General features: G+C 44.6%; 1 protein-coding gene across 2 annotated transcripts in view; it reads left to right on the plus strand.

Annotated features, from left to right (window-relative positions):
* The window catches only part of TTC6 (tetratricopeptide repeat domain 6), a 174,676-nt gene that overhangs the window by 20,304 nt on the left and 133,746 nt on the right, over positions 1-20,626 (plus strand). The window contains exons 4-5 of one of the 2 annotated variants that reach the window (XM_040333738.1): positions 477-674; positions 10,923-11,038. In XM_040333738.1, coding sequence (XP_040189672.1) covers positions 477-674; positions 10,923-11,038 — 314 coding nt within the window. The remainder of the gene's footprint in view (positions 1-476; positions 675-10,922; positions 11,039-20,626) is intronic. The other variant, XM_040333739.1, reaches the window with a different exon arrangement.

A 20,626-nucleotide genomic window follows, 5' to 3' on the forward strand; every position in this document is an offset into this window, starting at 1 on the left:
TACCTTCAAAGTGAGGGAATCCCAGGGTGTCACCAGGGCCACCAGAACTAGTGCTCTTTGGAAGATTACTGTTCAATGTCAACCCCAAATTTTACATTTTATTTAGAGAGGGAGAATCTCTCTAATGGGGACACAGACAGCAACAAAAGTTCTAAATCCTCTCCACTCTATCCAAAACGGAAAAAAAAAGTCTTTAGTGACACTTCTTGAAATTAAATTTCTTTGAGATGGCATGGCCTAGGTGATTCAGATTCCCCTTACACTAAAGCAGCAGTTGGAGTTAGTTTAGGGAATTTATACTGTTGCTTTAACAGAAAGCATGTATCGGGTTGAGCATCACATTGAGATAAAGTTACAATTAATGCCCCCTACTAAGACCAACCTGGTCTCTCACATAAAGCCCTGGGTATGTTTAAAATCACCATAAAGCCCCTACTGCCTGAAAATGATATAATGATTAGTTTGATCTTTTGAAGCAGAGACCTCTGGATCCAGGCACAGATGTTGCATTGACTGATAGCAAGCTGTCTATAGAATTATCTTTCACGGACAAGGATGAGGAAGATACCATTCAGCAAATATCTATCTCGACCCAAGAGAACCCTACCACACCATTGCAGGAAGAGGAAATGACAGATGAAGAAGCTAAACAAGTACTAAGATGTGCTGCGCAGGTATGAGACTTCGTGACCTCAAGTTGTACATATACATGAAGATTGCTCAAAAGCCAGATTCATGTCCTCTGGAAAGCATAGAGCAGGGGTCTCCAAACTGTGTCCTGAAGGCCGGATGCGGCCCTTTGTTGGCTTTTATATGGCCCTTGGGGCACTGTTTCTTTCAATGATACCACTGGCACCAACAATAGGGCACTATTTCTTCCACAGTTACCAATGGTAGGGTACTATTCCTCCCACGTATACCAATATACCAAGCATTGTTTCTCCTACTACTGAACACCAACCCTGAGGCAATGCTTATGGGATTGCAATCAGCCCACAACCCCAATAAATAATAATTAATTTTAACCTTAAATAAAATAAAAACAAACACAAATTGTACTTTTGGCAAAAATTTTAATGGCCGTGGCACTATATTGGTATAAATATAAAATACAATTCTTAAATATATATTAAAGATTATTATTTAAAATAAATATCATAAAATCAATAAATCTGTAAATATGTCAGCTCAGTTTTTGGAACTCGAGCCAAACCAAATATTTAAAACATAAAACATCCCCCCCGGAAATCCGGGGTGATTTAAACCACATAAGTGCCGACGATAGGGGTGGGTAGGGTGGGTAGCTCCTTAAACTCTGCTTGATAAACTAGTCTGAGGTGAATTACCTCAGAGCACCCCTATATATAGGGTACCAATCCTTCTGGAAAAATCCACAACTTCCTATTGGTCCATACGATCCCTTCAAATTTTTAAAGAGACAGTAACACATTACTCAACATTAATACCTATTGTTAAAGTGCGGGAATGACCTGATAGGAGAAAGAGAGGGGCGGGGCTGCCACAAGCCCATGAAGGCGGGCACAAATTCTTGCTCCCTCCTTTTACATTCTCACTAATGCAGGGCCTGGGACATTTTTTACCCCCACTGGCCATAACTCAGCCCCCCTGAAGTCTGATGGGTATTAAACTGGCCCTTTGTTTAGAAAGTTTGGAGACTCCTTGCATAGAGTATCAGAATGACAAGTTGTAATGTCTGTTGATTTAGAAAAACAAAGTGTGGATATGTGTTGATAAGTGGGATATATGTTTTATGTGACACATCTGTATGACATTATTGCATAGAATGGGTGGATTCCTGAAACAGAGAGCAGTCACTGTATCTCTGAAATGACTGAGGCATGTTCAGTTGTAAGTATCCATACTTAGCTGAAGAATGTGTATAGCAGCAAAATAATGTACAATAATGGGGTGGGTATGGGCAAAGAAGAAATTGTTCAACCAGGTATCCACTTTGGTTACTGAAGACAGTTGTCACTGAACTCATCTGAGGTGAGCAACCCATCAATGCTAAATAAGTTGCCAATTTTATGCAATTTTTACATTTTCTATAAAAGGTGGTTCTATGTTGTCATCAAATACGTAGTTAGGTCCATATATATTTGGACACAGGCACAATTTTTATACTTTTGGCTCTGTATGCCACCAGAATACAATTAAAAGGAAACAATCTAAATGTACAAATTTTAAGAACTACAACTATTTTTATACACAGTCCCCCCATTTTCAGGGGCTCAAATGTAATTGGACAAATTAATATAATCATAAATAAAATGTTCATTTTTAATATTTTGTTGAGAATCCTTTACTGGCAATGGCTGCCTGAAGTCGGAAACCCATGGACATTACCAAATACTGGGTTTCTTTCTTGCTGATGCTTTGCCAGGCTCTAACCGCAGCCGCCCTCAGTTGTTCTTTGTTTCTTTCTGCCTTTAGATCCCTTTCACAATGGGGTGCTTTTCAGGTGTTTTAGCGCTAAATATAGCACATGTAAAGCGCCTGAAAAGCGCCTCTCAAGCCACCACAAATGTGAAAGCCCGGGTGCCCCTCCCCTGCTTTCATATTAGGGCGGTACGCTTACGGGACAGGAAAATAGTTCTGCAAGCAGCATCTTTGGGGTGGTGTGGGACTTGTGTAAAATGAATGGACAGTGCTGCCGAAATGCCTGCAAAGCGCTTTGGCAGTGCCGCAAAAAGAGTGCTATTAACCCTCTTCACAGCCGCTAGTGGGGGTTAAAAGCACCCCACCAGTGGGCTAAAAAGGCCGCTATAACAGAAAGCGCCGCTAAAACTAGCGGCACTTTACCGCTAACAGACCCCCCACCCCATTGTGATAGGGGTTTTAGTTTTGCCTTCAGTAAGTGAAATGCATTCTCAATTGGGTTGAGATCAGGTGATACACTCGGCCATTGCAGAATATTCCACTTCTTTCCCTTCAAAAGCTCCTGGGTTGATTTTGCAATGTGTTTTGGATCATTGTCCATCTGTACTGTGAAGCACCGTCCAATCAACTTTGTTGCATTTGGCTGAATCTGGGCTGACAGTATATCTGTAAATACAGCAAAATTCGTCCGGCTGCTTCTGTTTTCTGTCACATCGTCAATAAACAACATTGACCCAGTGCCACTGGAAGCCATGTGTCATAAGCCAGGTATGACCAGACTTGTGTGGATTGCAAAGAGGAAAACAATACGCATGTAAAAGTGAATGATATAAAGTTTATTAAGATAAGTAGTAATAAGGAAACACCCCAAATACAAGTGCTCAGGCACATCAGGGCAGACAGTGGGCACATCAGGGCAGACAGTGGGCACATCAGGGCAGACAGCGGGCACATCAAGATGGGCAGCGTACTCCGGGTCTTCGAGCTGGGCAGCGGGCTCTGGGTCATCGAACTGGGCAGCAGGCTCTAGGTCATCGAGCTAGGCAGCAGACTCCGGGTCATCGAGCTGGGCAGCAGGCTCTGGGACATCTGGCCAGGCAGCAGGCTCCAGGACAGGCATCGGCTCAGCAAGCTGAGTAACGGGCCCTGACCCAGTGGGCTGGGTAATGGGCCCCCGGATTAGCAAGCCGGACGCTGGGCACTGGTCCAGAAAGCCGTAAAACGGATACTGGCACAACAGAAACCCCAGGCGGGGACACGGGCAATGGAACTTCAGGCAGGGTCAACGGCAGCGGAATTCAGTCTGGGACACCAGGACTTCAGGCTGGGACCCCGGGACCGAGACTTCAGGCTGGAACATGGGCATAGGGACACCAGTCTGGAACACAGACACAGGAACTTCAGGCTGGCATACAGGCACAGGAACTTCAGGCTGGCATACAAGCACTGGGGCGTCAGACTGGACAGCAGGCACTTGGGCGTCAGACTGGAACGTGGACACCGGAACATCAGGCTGGGACACTGGCAGTGGAACTTCAGGCCTTTAGGCAGGAACGTGGACACAGGAGCATTAGACTGAACCACTGGCAGTGGAACTTCAGGCTGGAAAATGGGCACAGGGACATCAGACCTGGCAGCATGCAGTGGAATGTCAGACTGGGTAGCAGGCACTATTTGGCAGGATCAGGTGGGTCATCAGTTTCAGCTGGCATGAAGGCAGACTGGAGCAGGTCGGTTGGTGCGGAAGCAGGTTGGGTTTCTGGCAGGATCGTGTGGGTTGGAAAAAAAATCTTTTTTTTCTTTGGTTTAGCCACTGAAGTTTTATAGGTGACTGCAGGGCTGTAAGAACAGGATGGGGCTGATTGAAAAGAAGGTCTGGGATATGGTAAAGAACAGGGAACAGTAGCTAGAGGAGGTTCTTGTGGGGTAGTCGTAGGTAGCAGAGAAGAGGCAGGTGGGTTAAAGGCAGGATAGGTACAGCGGTTAGAAACTGGATATTGGTATTTGGTTGGAAGTAAGGTAAATTGAGCTGAGACTGGGGTTGCCGTGGGTGATAGGAAAAAAGACATTTGGGCAGCTGGCAGGTAGGTCCGGGTTGTGTAGAGCTGACAGAAGCTGGATATAATAGATCTGACCATGCCTGAAGTACAGGTAGACCAAAAGTGGGCTCACATGCCCTCTGTCTGACCAGGGACTGCACTTTATCTATACAATCCTTCAACAACTGTTTGGAACAGACCAAATAGTGCTCAAGGAAGGATGCAGAGTCATCCTCCAACAGCCACACTAAGGACACAACCTGATTAATGCTGAAGGGGAACGAGAAATCATCATGGCCCTTGGGAATACAGGGCAGAGCCAGCTCCGTACATATTTTAATTATAGGCTGAACATCCTCAAACAGTATACTGCCCTGATCAACCACAGAGTGAGCTAGACGAATGATCTCCAGCAGCTGATCACTGGTCCACTCTTTCAGTGCCTGGCGGGCATAATAAATAATTACGTCTGGGTTCATCCTAGCAACATAAACAGAACCGAGATGGTTCCCTTGTGCAGCCATTTCTGGTCAGGGATGTCCTTGGTATACTGTTATAAACCAGGTATGACCAGACTTGTGTGGATTGCAAAGAGGAAACCAAAACGTATGTAAAAGTAAGTGATATAAAATTTATTAAGATAAGTGGTAATAAGGAAACACCCCAAATACAAGTAGTGCTCAACCAACCAACAGAAACCCACAGACAACAGGTAATTATATACAGCCAAAGGGAAGTACCAAGATCATACACATTAATCAGGCCAGGGTCATACACAGAAGATCAGTAAATAACAAAGGGCAATTCTGGAATCACTAACGTTAGGCCAGGGTCATACACAGCAGATCAGCAGATGAACAAGGGCAGGACAGGGGAGGGAGAAGGTGAATGGGATTAGGCTATAAGGGAACAGGAACACAGGGGGGGCAGGATCGGGTACAAGCTCAGGTACAGATGCAGGTCACAAGATGCAGGTCACAAGATGCAGGATAACATGTCAGGGAGCAAGGACGATACCAAGGCAAGCATATGAGTGCTTGCCGGGTATTTATATGCACACCTACAATTAGCACTACGGCCCAAGGATCCAACAGTGACACCAGCAGGTGAGTCCTCTCACCACAGATCCCGAGTGTTAGAGGACACCTGCTGGTGGACACCGGTACTGCGATCCACAGAAACGACAGCACCACCAAAGGGTGAACCCTTGCCCGACACCATGCATGCCCATGCCGTCCACCATGTTTTACAGATGACATTGTGTGCTTTTTTTCTTCCCATCATTTTGGTACAGATTAATCTTAGTTTCATCCGTCCAAATTTTTTTTTTCCAGAACTGGTTTCTGCATCTGCATCGGGGCCCTGAGCACACCCGATTACTGTCTCCAGCAGCAGAATTGGAGATGTATTCAGGAGGTGATCTCCAGAGGTGGGGTACCTCGCAGATGGGCAGCTTAGTCCCCCCACACTCCAACACCAGCTCCTATGCCCCCATCCCGATCCTCCTCCTCCCTTTTAAGATGGAACTAGACACACCAAACCGGCTTCCCACAGCTGTCTCCTTAAAGATGGCCGTCACATTTCTGTAACATTGAATGTGCAACTAATGGTCTTCTTTAAGTTGGCTGTTGCATTTATACACAAGCAAATGTTCAACTGAACTCTGTCAATTTCACATAAATATAATGCTACAAAAACAGGGGGAAAAAAACAAGTCAGCAGCAACTATAGTCCTAGCTACATATCTATTCTTAACAAGCTGCAAAATAGCTTTAAAACAAATCTTCCCTGACCTTTCTAGGTGCGTTTAATATGAAGGTATTCATTCTCCAATATCACAACAATGACTCTAAGGACTCATTTACACTTGCTTCGACTTCAACACACATTAAAGTGGCTACTGCTTCAACATGCTTTAATGATGTGTTTTTGATGCTTCTGCGATGCTTCGGTGGTGCTTTAGGGATGCTTTGATGAGGCTTCAGTGGTGGTTCAGGGGTGCATTTTTGAAGCTTTAATGAAGCTTGGCAGATGCCCTATGTGTGTGTGTGTGTGTGTGTGTTGTGTGTGTGTGTGTGTGTTGATATCTCATACCTGCAATACCTCCAAAACAAATTGAAGCTAAAGCTGAATTAAAACCTCTCAAAAGCTGTAGGTGCTTCAAGCAAGCTTTGTTATACACTTCTATGGAAGCTTTAAAAATGCTTTGAAGCACTACTGAAGCAACAATGGGTATAATTTTTGAAGTAAAGCAAACACCAGGTGTGAACAGGAATGTAATCTAACCATTTTGTTTAGTGGCAGGGGCTTTGGTTGGCGTCCAGTGCTTTAAAAAAGCGTGTCCAATGCCGTGTTTTGAATCAAGTGTAAACGAGACCCTAAATGAGTTTCAGTTAGCTTTTAACACCTTAAAGTGATGCTAAACACACACTGTTTAATATGCATTGACTTTCTATTTCTGTATGTGGATGATAGCACTGTAATTATTTTAATAAAAAAATATGTAAGTACCTTTTTTCTTAAAGGAACACTAAAGGAAAACATATTTTTTTTTTGTAAAATAACAAACATGTTATGCTTACCTCCACTGTGCAGCACGTTTTGCACAGAGTGTCCCCGAACCCTGTCTTCTGGGGTCCCACGGCGACTGTCTCGGCTCCTCCTTGCAAGAGCTTTCCACCTTCATGCGAGCGAGCTCGCATGGTAGAAAGCTTTTGCAGGCGCGCTCCCGTGATACATCGGCGGGCATAGCCGCCGACCACATCACTCGGTCCCGCCCCCCGGCGTGCCACATCATCGGATGTGATTGGCAGAAGCGCCAGCCAATGGCTGCGCTGCTATCAATCCATCCAACCTAGCCAATCAACGGCCAGGCTGGGAACCAAAGGATGACGGGGACGAGCGCGGGACTTTCGAGGGGTAAGGTAAGTAAATTCGGGGGGGGGGCGTTACCGTCGGATGTTTTTTCACCTTAATGCATAGGATGCATTAAGGTGAAAAAACATTTACCTTTACAACCCCTTTAATCGATATACAGCTGTCACATGACGCAGGTCATTCCCAGCCTGTCTGCAGGGAAACATAAGCAGGAGGAGCTTCTAGTCCTCTGCTGCTATTCACATGTTCAAAAAAAAAGCTGCCTTTGGAATACAGAGTAAAAATAAGTAAATAATATCATACAAAAGTGTCTTAAATTGGCATAGAAATACAGTATATTTTTGAAATTAAACCTTTATTATCTTGTGAAAATAACATGGTATGGGCTGATTTCTGCTAGATCTGCTGATTTATGCTAGTCACAGTCTGTGTTCCGCCCCTCCAGTCTGTGTCTTAGGCCCCATACACACGAGAGGATTTATCCGCGAATACGGTCCAGCGGAACGTTTCCGCGGATAAATCCTCTCGAGGATTTCAGCGGATTTCTCTGCGATGGAGTGTACTCACCATCGCATTGAAATCCGCGCCGAAATCCTCTGGCGATGACGTGTCGCGCCGTCGCCGCGATTATGACGCGGCGACGTGCGCGACGCTGTCATATAAGGAATTCCACGTATGCGTCGAATCATTACGACGCATGCGGGGGATCCCTTCGGACGGATGGATCCGGTGAGTCTATACAGACCAGCGGATCCATCCGTTGGGATGGATTCCAGCAGATAGATTTGTTTAGCATGTCAGCGAATATTCGATCTGCTGGAATCCATCCCAGGGGAGAAATATCCGCGGAAACAGATCCGCTGGAGTGTACACACCATAGGATCTATCCGCTGAAACCCATTCGCTGGGATTTTTCAGCGGATGGATTCTATCGTGTGTATGGGGCCTTAGAATAAGAAGGAGGTGAAGCCTCCATTAATCTACACACTATATCTCGCCCCATTGTGTTTAGCTGGTTAGTGGGCATGGAGGACGATGGAGGAAGTGAGCTGTCATTTACCACTGTGTATATGCCCACATGTGTGACTCTATAGTCACATGGGCTGCTCAGATGTTATAGGGAGGAATAGAAACTCACTGAAAACTGAGCATGTGCAACATGCTGAGTTCCCACAACAGCTGCAAAATCCCTAGTTTGGGGACATGAAAAGAAGGTTGAGATAGAGAGCAGCAATGCACCGTTTATTGATCGTTTTTTATGTTGTGGGTTTAGTGACACTTTAAGGGCTACGGCAAACTACCGTTGTAGTAAGATGCATTTGTCAATTTGTGGACATCACTGCTTCATTTGCCAATATGCTGCAAAATCTCAATTACTAATAATGGTGCAGCATGTGTGTGGTGCAATAGGAGAAGATGAATGGACTCATAGCAGGCCTTTTACTGGTCATTTGTTGTCAGTGACTAGTGTGACATGGCCCTAATGAAGATCACTAATTATGTCCAGTGCCCTTCAATGAACAGGGAGGAAAAAGCAAAAAAACTTTGAAGTGTTGAGTAAAGTGCATGTAATGGTGATATAGTGTATGTCCTTATTTATATGTTAGTGTGATTACAACACAAGTTATTCATTGTGATGACTACTGCACATCTTCAAGTATATACAATCAAGGCCGCTGATAGGGGGGACCACCAGCCCTCCTGTACGGGGCCCAGCACCACACAGGGGCCCAAATAGCAGGAGGAATCGGTGTGGCCGTGCAGAGGGGCAATTACAGAAAGATGCCCTGCGCTGCTCTCTGCAGCAGTGGAAACACGTTTTTTCTCCCTCCCTCCCTTTCAGCTGCTGCAGGGAGAGACACAGGGCATCGTTCCTTTACATTACATTACATTGGGCCATATTCTCATAGAAGTTACGATGGAGTATCTCAGGATACTCCATCGTATCTCCCTTTTTTGGCCAGTGTATCTATGCGACTGATTCTTAGAATCATTTTCGCATAGATACACTTAAGATCCGCCATCTGTAAGTCACTTACACTGGCGGATCTTAAATGTAATGACGCCGGCCGCCGCTAGATGGCATTTACGCGAAGGACTCATTTGCGTATGCAAATGATCCTTCTACGCCGATTCCCGAACGAGTTCGCGTCGCGTAACCGTCGCTAACGTCGTTTCCGTAAGCGGAAACTTACTCCTGCTATATGAGGAGTACGTTTCCGCAAGTCCCACGTAGGCCATGTTACGGATGGCGTCGGGTCCGCGTCGTGTTTTTTCGTCGGGTACGTTGTTTCCGTAAGTCGTTCTTGAATACGACTTTACGTCAATGACGCACACGTCGGCGTCATTGACGTTTTCCGCCGAGAACTGGAGCATGGGCACTGGGCTTTTTGAAGCCCGGCGCATGCGCAGTTCATTAGAATCGGGGGCGCGCTTAATTTGAATACAATCTCAAAAATATTCCGATTGCACACCTTCCGGCAAAATGGCCAAGTAGTAAAAGGGTGCTGAAACGATCACCGGCTGGGAACCGGAAAGTAAATCATATATATATATATATTCGCCAGCACACCAGGGATCATCTTAAAAAAACGTCCAAAGATTTAATGCATATCTATTGATCCAAAAGAGCAACGTTTCGAGGCCGCGCAGGACCTCTTCGTCAGGCAAAAGAGGCCTGACGAAGAGGTCCTGCGTGGCCTCGAAACGTTGCTCTTTTGGATCAATAGATATGCATTAAATCTTTGGACGTTTTTTTAAGATGATCCCTGGTGTGGTGGCGAATATATATATATATAATTTGAATACAAGCCGCCCCCTTGGAGATCCGCCAGGCTACGCCGGGGCATTTACACTCCGCCGTCCCAACTTACGAAGCAAGTGTTTGGGGAATACAACACTTGCTCCTGTAAGTTGGGACAGCGGAGTGTAAGTGCCTTAAGCGCAGCCCGCGGATTTTTAGAGAGAATATGGGCCATTGTAATTAATTTTTTTAAATTGTAAAATAAAAGAATTTAAAAAATGTAAACATTTAAAAAAAAACTTAAAAAAACAAAACAATTAAAGGGCTTATTCACACGGGTTATTTGTTAGGTTTGTTTTAGCTAATAATAATTTTGGTATATTTTTAGTGATAATATTATTTTGATATAAAAGGGGGGGGGTGCCTGCCAGGTTGGCTGTATGGGGCCCCGTGATTTCTAACAGCAGCCCTGTATACACCTGTGTGTGGTGCTTGTCATGGACCCCAGTAATGTGAATATATCAAACTGTGAACAATGCTTTAAATATAGTGCTGTACAGTAATAGCAGAGCAAATGTACAGCATGGTGATGTATTTATAAAATGTTCAATGCAATAAACACTTCTGTCCCACTGCATATGATTAGAAATTAGTCATTAGACTATTTGTTAAGTTGACACAGAGGGTCGGATAGCTTTTGTGAGTAGTGGCGACTGCCTGGCTGTGTTCAGCGGGAGGGGCAGGAGCTAGTAATCACTAGGTGTTGAAAGAACAACTGTTTGTATTTTTACTGATTGGAAAATTCTTGTTTTCCCTTTTTAAACCTCTGACTCCTTTGTCTTGACTGCATTGTGTTTCTCCAGGTCACCATCTCGGACATCATTCATGTGAAGGGGGATGCAGTGCCACTGACAAGACGGGAGACAGCAACAACACGCCCTCCTGTGGCTCTTCTTGCCACCTGGAAACCGAGAACCAAGTAATCCTTACAAGTGGGCTAAGGCTCAGGGATAAGCAGATCTTCTGATTTGTTTCTTCATGTCTATACTTTGTTTAGTGAAAATACCTTTCATTACAACATTGGCAGGCTAAATTTAAAGTTTTTGTATATTAAAGCGTAACTCCACTTTTGTTGAGAAAAAAAAACATTCTCCCCTATGTACATTACAAAGATTTTAACAAACTTTGTTGCAGATTTCTACCTTTTGTTATTCTGAAAAATATGCTATATTATTATTTTTTATTTGCTATTTTTTTCCCCCATGAAAGTGGAGTTACCCTTTAATTCAGTGGTTCTCAACCTGGGGGTCGGGACCCCCTCAGGTCGAATGATGATTTGCCAGGGGTCACAAAATCCTGGGCTGTTCCTGAGGCCCGCACCACTCTCCCAGCCTTTTTGCGGCCGCCCAGCTGGGCTGTTCCTGGAGCCCGCGGCCGCCCACTAAGCCTCTTCGCAGCTGCCCATTCAGTTCACTGCATGGCTGGGGGGGAAGAAACTAGAGGTCAGCTGACTGGTAAGGAATGTGAAGTGGAAGGGGCTGGAGGAGACCCTATCTCCTGATTTCGGCATAGGTGTCACTGCTACAAGACACCACAAAGTCTCTAGACACAGTGAATCCGGAGACACAGTGAGTAAAACTACCTATGATTATAGTTGCCATTAAAAGTCCCCACTACAGTTCTCAGATCAGCAGATGCCCTGCATTTTTTTTTTTTTTATAAATTTTTGGGGATATTTATTATAGCAAAATGTAAAAAATATTTATTTTTTTTCAAAATTGTCGCTCTATTTTTGTTTATAGCGCAAAAAAAAAAAAAAAAACGCAGAGGTGATCAAATACCACCAAAAGAAAGCTCTATTTGTGGGAAAAAAAGGACGCCAATTTTGTTTGGGAGCAACGTCGCGCAAACGCGCAATTGTCAGTTAAAGTGGCGCAGTGCCGAATCTCAAAAAGGGGCCCGGTCATTGACCAGCAATATGGTCCGGGGCTGAAGTGGTTAACATATTTCACACATCTTGTGCTTAGCCATTGGTTATGGTTAAGCACAAAGCACAAGGTAAAGATGTTTTTATTGGTATCCCGTTGAGTTGTGCAGTTGCCTATTCCAAGTTTCTTTGTTTGTCGCTGTGGCGGGCCAGGCCAGCGCCTGTGGGGTTACCTGCTATGGGATCTCCTTGGCTCACCTGGAGCAGTGATTTCTCCTGTGCCTTCCTGCCTTCAGTATCTGGTTGTACCTGAGTTGATCAATCGATTGACTTGGGTACATTCAGCCTGCTCATACGTGGTTTGAATCTCAGTTGGTTCAGCAGGAACCGGCTGAGATTCGAACCATCTGAGGCCAGCTTAATAAGGTAAGGCTGAGGTTAGGCTCTTGAGAAAAATTAGTTGATATTTGCATGTCAATTCTTCAGAAGATTTAGGGCACCCTGGGTACTGAATAAGGAGAGGATCCTGGCATGCCTGGAGGTGCCTTCTGCATGGTGCAACTAGTGTTTCAGGTATCTTTTACCACTTCAGGTTTAGTTTTCAATTTTTTTTTAATTTTCTTATTATATACAGAAGAGATGCATCCAAAACATAACAATGTATAAGGCATCCAGGGGCGGACTGACAACTCATGGGGCCCCGGGCAATAGGAGATTATGGGGCCCCCAGGCAATAGGAGATTATGGGCCCCCCAGGCAATATGGAGCTACACAGTATACACACAATATACACACACAGTATACAGTATACATACGCACACTGAGAAGGTACTGGAGAGGCAGGGCAGCTATAATCTTGGGATTTTTCGACCAAAAGGATGTGGGTAAGGGACATTTCAGGGACAGATGTAAAAAAACACAGATTTTTACATACTGTCCCTGGTTTTACTGAGGCTAACAACCCTGATGGGGCCCCCTAGTGCCCAAGTGTCCGAATGGTCAGTCCGCCCCTGAAGGCATCCATTTATTTAAAAAAATAGATATAAGGCACAGCTAACTAGAAACACTGGCCCGGATTCACAAAGCACTTATGCCGACGTATCTACAGATACGCCGCGTGAGTGCAAATATGCGCCGTCGTATCTATGCGCCGGACTTTGAAACCAAGATATGCCTGAAAATAGGCTTCATCCGACCGACGTAACTTTCCTACGCCGGCGTTTCGTGGGCGCATATTTACGCTGGCCGCAAGGGGCGCTCCCATTGATTTCCTATTCAAATATGGAAATGAGGGAGATACGTCGATTCACGAACGTACTTGCGCCCGGCACATAATATACGCGGTTTGCGTAAGTTGTACGTCCGGTGTAAAGTTATTTCCCATATAGGAGGCGCAACCCATGCAAAGGTATGAACCAGGGAACACAGCCGTCGTATTTTACGTAATTTACGTAGTACGTGAATATGACTAGGCGTTGGCTACGTTCACGCCGTAGGCAGTGATTCGACGCATCTTAGGCAGTTGTTTGGACGTGATTCTGAGCATGCGCACTGGGATGCGGCCGTTCATTTTTAGTACTTCTATGACGCTTGGCCCATCATTTGCATGGGGTGACGCATTTGGCACCACCGACTGGTGGTATATGCGCGCTTCCCAAACAAATAGTAACAAATAAATAAATAAAAATTAGCATGGCTCACGCCCACTTCCACCTACGCTGGCTTACGCAGAGGAAACCCAGCGTAGATTTGACAGCGAGTGGGAGCAAGTGCTTTGTGAATACTGTGCTTGCCTCTCTGCGCTGCGTCGGCGTAGCGTATATTCAATATGCTACGCCGGCATAAATATGCGCCGATGTATGTGAATCCGGGCCTTAATGTGTACTTATATATGTAGCTCATGATAGCTAAATGAGTATAACTGGGTTGCTAGGAGTAACAGCCAGAGGTGGCCATTATAGCAGTGGCAGGCAATGACTTTAAAAGAACAATCTTATGGAACTAGGCAGGAAGGTAAGGTAGGGAAGGGGTAGGGTGTGAATCTGGGGGGATCAGCTATGTATTATGAGGGAGAATTTTTAAAAACCTTACAGAACAGGGTTCTCAGATTCACTTTTAATTAAATCTGCTGTGAAAAGTGTATGAAGGTTAAGAAAAACATCAAAAAAACACTGGTGCTAAAAATGATGATACAAGTAAAATAATAATAATAATAAATGATTCAGGAGGTTACCAATATCTCCTAGGAGAGTATAAATGAATGAGAGAGTCCAGAGCTGCAGGAAAAATTGTACCCGGAAGTACCAATTAAACACACAAAAAAACACTAGAACCAGCGCTCATGACTCTCAGCCATATGTAAGCTTGATACCAGAAAGTTTGTAGAAATAAATTAATTTATTGATCCAAAAAAGAATATAGTAGATCCAATCCAGACATAAATAAAATAATCGTCCCAGTGATTAATAAAATGCAATATACTGCGATATACAGCAATATTATTATCCAAGATCCATCGAGCACAAAAGGGGTTCAAATCTCATAGCACAAAGAGCAGCTCCATCGACTGCCGACGGCTTAGGCCCCGTACACATGAGGAGACATGTCCGATGAAATCGGTCCATAAATGCATTTATTTCTACAAACTTTCTGGTATCAAGCTTACATATGGTTGAGAGTCATGAGTGCTGGTTCTAGTGTTTTTTTAAGTGTATGAAGGTTACTGGTTGTCTGGCCATCTTTGGCTTAAATATTTTCTGAGTCACTGACCCGGAATTTGCAAGCAGTATTCATGAATTAATGTGTTTGTCTGAGCAAAAAATATTTAGTCCATCTTTGAAATACATTCACATTTACCCGTCTATAGCAGGACATTAACATAAATTGAGCCTCTTCGCCGATGATATCATGCTGTTCATCACCAGCCCAACTATCATTCCTCCCAATTTATGAGCCCTTATGCATCAGTTCAGTAAATGTTCTGTTCTCAATATCAAATGCCTAATCTACTTTGGAATCTACCTCGTCTCCTCCCTCCATACACTTTATGTTGACAACTGTCCACCTCTCTTTTACTAGATGGCTAGGCCAGATTGTGGCACTCAAAATGACCTACTTTTACCAAAGCTATTGTACCTGTTTTAAGTATAACCCATGGGGATTCCGTGTACATGGATCTACTGGACCTACCAATGTATCGCCTCCTCACCCCTAGCCTTAACCTATTGAATTAGACACTAGAGCAGCCCTATTCATTTGAAGGTGACAGGGGCTATAATTCCACTGCATTTGGGCACCCCCAGATGCTGCCTCTGCAGCTAAAGAGGGTAGCGATTGGTGGCGATAAAAAAGTATTTACTGCCCCCGAAACTTACATGTGAATGAGCCGTAACCATCCACAGTGTCGAGGTGGATGGAGGAAACCCCCCGCCATGACATTATATTCTGACAATGATCAGCAGCTGCAGATTGACAACTGTTTTCCAGTATTTACCTTCGACAGAAGTCAATCAAATGATCAACTTCTGTTGAGCAGGGAAAGCAACAACCTGATCAAAATTTGACTACATTTCAATAAGTGTATGGCCAGCTTAAAAAGGGGAACTACATTATTCCTAGAAAAAAATAAAAGTTAGCAGCTACAAATACTGTAACTTTAATAAACAGACACTCATCAGCCCAGGGATCCAGTGCTGTCTTCACCCAGGCCTGTTCTTGGCTTACTTTTGCATCCCTGTCGCCACCATCTTGGCTGTGGGAATCTGGTTGTGACTTCCCGCTGTTTCACAACTGGTTTCCCACTGCGCATGCGTGAGATCGTGCTGCACTGACAGATTGGTCTTGCAGCCTCCTGGAACCTGTGACAGGTCCAAGGAGGTTGTGGGTGGTGCAAGATAAAGAGGAATGTCTGAACAGCCTCACTCCGAAAATGTTGCTTTTTATTAATAAAACAGGATCACAAAGTACCCGCCACAGCAAACAGGACACCAGTTGACGCGTTTCACACTATTACTTAGGCCCTGTACACACTGTCAGTCAAAACCGATGGAAACGGACTGAAGGTCCGTTTCATCGGTCCAAACCGATGGTGTGTGGGCCCCACCGGTCCGTTATCCTTCGGTCCAAAAATTTAGAACTTGCTTTAAAATTGAACTGATGGACGCCTAACCGATCGGTCAAAACCGATGGTTAGTATGCAAAACCGCGTGCTCGGAGTCAAGTCGACGCATGCTTGGAAGCATTGAACTTCATTCTTTTCAGCACGTCGTGTTTTACGTCCCCGCGTTCTGAACCAAACGCTTCTTTAACCTATGGTGTGTAGGCACATCAGACCATCAGTCAGCTTCATCGGTGAACCAATGAAACGGTCCTTCAGTCCATTCTCATCGGATGGACTGATCGTGTGTGCAGGGCTTAAGTGATTAGTCATAGCTTAGCATATCGAAGTTGTGGGTGGGTAGGGGTGAAGAGCGTGTACCTCTCAGAAAAGGTACCTGCTCCCCGAAAAAAAACTTCTAATAATGTTACAGAAGGCGGAGGAGGGGCACATTAGCGGTACTTTCACTTTTACGTGAAGGTCCACTTTAATTCTCATATATTTGTGATCACCTGCAAGGTTCTTGAGAAGTTTTCTGCAGTGTCCTTCTGTTGGCTAATTGAAGAGGAAGTCACCAACTTCAGGAAAGATTTCAGACATTTATTTTAATAATTTCTAGTTTTAATATATTATTGTTACTTCTCATACATATCAGGAATTTCTTTGAATGATCTCTTTTCTAAAAATAAATTGTAATCCAGATATATTTGCCCTTTAACAGCATTATGACATTACTCAGTATGGGATCAATTCCAAATATTTCCAGACTCAAGAAGAATAGGATTGTTGACCTTTATGAGCCAATAACCTGCTTTCATTAAGTCACTCCAAGACCATATCGTAAAAAAGGAGGCCTTCTTTTCTAAAGCAGTCACCTTGGCATTTAGGTGACCCCGTACAAGTCCTTACTTATCTGCAGTCCTCTGGGGTGGCTTTAGCGAGGTCAGATTTTGCAGAGATATCAGCATCGACAATGGAAGCCCCCTCCATATACTTGCTGTCATATCATCAATGCACTGACAGTTCTACCTCTCCCCTCCGCACTCACAAAGCAAAAAACATTTTTCTGCTGTGCATCATAGAGAGATCGGCCACACACAGAGCTACAGCACTCCTCTGTCTCCACACATAAAGAATGATAAATAGCTGGAACGAGGAGACGTGAGGCTGTAAAAACATGCACCTTTTTACCTGCAACATACCAAAAACAACTTTTTTCTGTTGATAGACTTCTGGGAATGTTTACCAATGAGGAAAGTTCCCGGGGCATCTGTCAGGCTGACTGTGCCAAACGTAGACTCTCTTTCCTTGTCATTAAAAGAAAGGACGAAGGTGACAGGGTGACAACCCAACTGGGGTCAGCTTCATGGTTTCTACTAGACGGAAAACACTAGACATTAGTGGAATGCTTGAGGCTCCGTAAATGCTACTCACAATTCAGCTTTAAAATTGTTTGTTTTTATGGCAGGTTTGGCTTTTATTGGTCAGTTCAGAGGTCCCAGCCATTACCTTTATTGCCTGCAAAATGTCAGATTGTTGTCTAAATGAGCAGTTCCTCTTCTAACAACTACATAAAAAAAGGATTTTTTATTTTCTTCAAAAATGGGCAATTTTAATACCTTGCTACTGAGAGATTTAAAGTGGACCTGAATGTTAAAAGTGAAGATGCACCATGTAATAGGAAACATATAGAAATGGTAAATGTCCTTAACCACTAGAAGACCAGCTTATTTCTGACACTTTTTTGTTTACTGTCCTTTCTGCTCCTCTCAAGACCTCCTGCTCTCAAGCTCCCTTGCCTCCTCCTCCCATGCTTGTCTCCAGGACTTCTCTAGAGCATCTCCCATCCTCTGAAACTCTATACCTCAATCTGTATGGTTAACTCCTACTCCGGCTGCCTTTAGGTGATCCCTGAAAACTCATCTCTTCATGGAAGTCTATTACGCCTCCAACTAACCTTTTGTCACTTCCATCAGCTCATCCCCCACAGTTATAACCTTTGTAAACTGTTATGAGTAGGGCCCTCTTAACCCCCTTGTATTTTAATGTATTTTTACTGTACTGTCTCTCTTTTATATTGTAAAGTGCTGCACAAACTGTCGGTGCTATATAAATCCTTTAGAATAATAATACAAGTAAGGCCCCGTACAAGGACGGACGACCGTTTTCAGCGGACATGTCCGCCCGGAGATTTCTGTCTGATGGTTGTACACACCATCAGACAGAAATCCGCGCGTAAACAATACGCGTGGCGACGTGGGCGGCCTTGAAGTTCAAAGCTTCCACGCATGCGTCGAATCAGTACGACGCATGCGAGGGATGGCGGTCGGTCGGACGGACGTGTCCAGTGAGTCTGTACAGACGACCGAACACGTCCGACGGACAGGTTTCCAGCGCACAGATTTCTTAGCATGCTAAGAAATTTTTGTCCGCTGGAAACTGTCCGATCCGCCGGACAATTGTCCGGTCGGGCCTACACACGACCGGATCTGTCCGCTGAAACTGTTCGTCGGACAAATATCAGCGGACAGATCCGGTCGTGTGTACGGGGCCTAAAAATATAAGTATTTTTTTGCTAGAAAAATACTTTAAACCCCCAAACATTATATATACATTTTTTATCAGCAGCTCCAGAGAATACAATTTCGAATTTGGAAATTTTTATATCATGTGGTATTTGCGCAATATTGCGCTACTTTTCAACTGCAACATTTTTGGAAAAAATACACTTTCATACATTTTTATATATACAAACACAATATAAAACCCAATTTTTGGGTAAAATATAAAAGATGGTGTTACGCTGAGTTAATACATACCTAACATGCTAATGGGATTGTAATTAAAAATCTCCATAGGTGACACTTTAAAAGTCTTTACAGGTTACAAGTTTAGAGTTTAGAGCAGGGATCCTCAAACTATGGCCCTCCAGCTGTTGCAGAACTACAAATCCCATGAGGCATTGCAAAACTCTGACATTCACAGACATGACTAGGCATGATGGGAATTGTAGTTCCTGAACACCTGGAGGGCCGTAGTTTGAAGACCCCTGATCTAGAGCATGGGTCTTTAAACTATGGCCCTCCAGTTGTTCAGGAACTACAATTCCCATTATGCCTTGTCATGTCAGTGAATGTCAGAGTCTTGCAATGCCTCATGGGATGTGTAGTTCTGCAACAGCTGGAGGGCCATAGTTTGAAGATCCCTGGTTTAGAGTAATGCCGCGTACACACAATTGGGCTTTTGCCAGGCCAAATCACATCGGAAAAAAATAGAACATGTTCTATATCTAAACTCCGATTTCTCTTTCGTTCATAGACGGACACAGCCTTCATTGACCTTAGGGTTATGCTTCTTCCTACCAGGAGATTTAGGCAGAATTCTACAGCACTTAAGGTGTTAAAAACTTTCCTTAATGCCGCTCCTCCCAGGGGGCGTGGCTCCCCCAGGCATAACCCACACCCTGCTTTAGCAGCCTCAGTTTGTTTTCTGCCTAACGACAGGAGGTCAAGGCTATCTCTGGAGTTCCTGGACTCTGGAGTTTTTTTCTGGCGATTTTTCTCGCTTTTTTTTTTTTTTTTTTATTATTTTGTTCCTGCATTTTTGAATCCTGCGATTCTTCTATCAACAGCCGACTGGGTGACAGGCTGGGTCCTCGACTCTTGTAGTCCCCCCATGTTCGGCCTTCGAGCGTGTGCCGGCCCTCAGCTCAGCTTTGGGACGTCCACGACAGGCCCCATTGCTCCAGGGGCGGCCGGGGAACTTTGGTTCTAGGGCACACATATGACCGGTCTCTATGGCTTTGTCACAGTGTGTCTGGCCGACAGCCATGCCGTTTACGGACGTTGGTTCTGTCTGGGATACCTCCAGCCGGGTAGTCGCAGGACAGGTAAGTAGTGGCCCCTTACTCAGGTAAGTGGTCTGGCTGGTGGTTTCCCTGGGGAGGTCGACTGAGGGTCCGCCCTGCTTTCCTCTCTCCCCTTCCTCTCCCTCCTTCCCCTGACTGGGTAGTGGCTGTGAAGGGGGGCCTCCTGGGTTTTCTTTGTTACCACCGGGGCCCGTGTGTTGTTAGGGGGACTGTGTTGTTACTCTGGGGGGTGCTGCTGTGTGCTGCTGTGTTCTATGAGGTAATTTTTACCTCAGACAGCGGCCGTCTTGGAAATCTCCTTGGTAACGCTGTGATTCTTTTCTGAGGTAACAGACAAAGCAGTCAGTGCTGCTGTGTTCTATGAGGTAATTTTTACCTCAGACAGCGGCCGTCTTGGAAATCTCCTTGGTAACACTGTGATTCTTTTCTGAGGTAACAGACAAAGCAGTCAGTGCTGCTGTGTTCTATGAGGTAATTTTTACCTCAGATGGTGGCCATCTTGGAAATCTCCTTGGTAATGATGTGATTCTTCCCTGAGATGACTCGGCACAGCCTCTGGTCAGTTTTAGTGCTGTGAATCTTCCATGAGGTGAATACACATCACAGTCAGCACATCAGAGCACACCTGAGGTTTTTTTCAGCTCCCTCTGCAGCTGGGTGGGGTGGTGAATACCGG

Source organism: Rana temporaria, chromosome 13 (assembly GCF_905171775.1).
Source record: "Rana temporaria chromosome 13, aRanTem1.1, whole genome shotgun sequence".
Classification (NCBI taxonomy): Eukaryota; Metazoa; Chordata; class Amphibia; order Anura; family Ranidae; genus Rana; species Rana temporaria.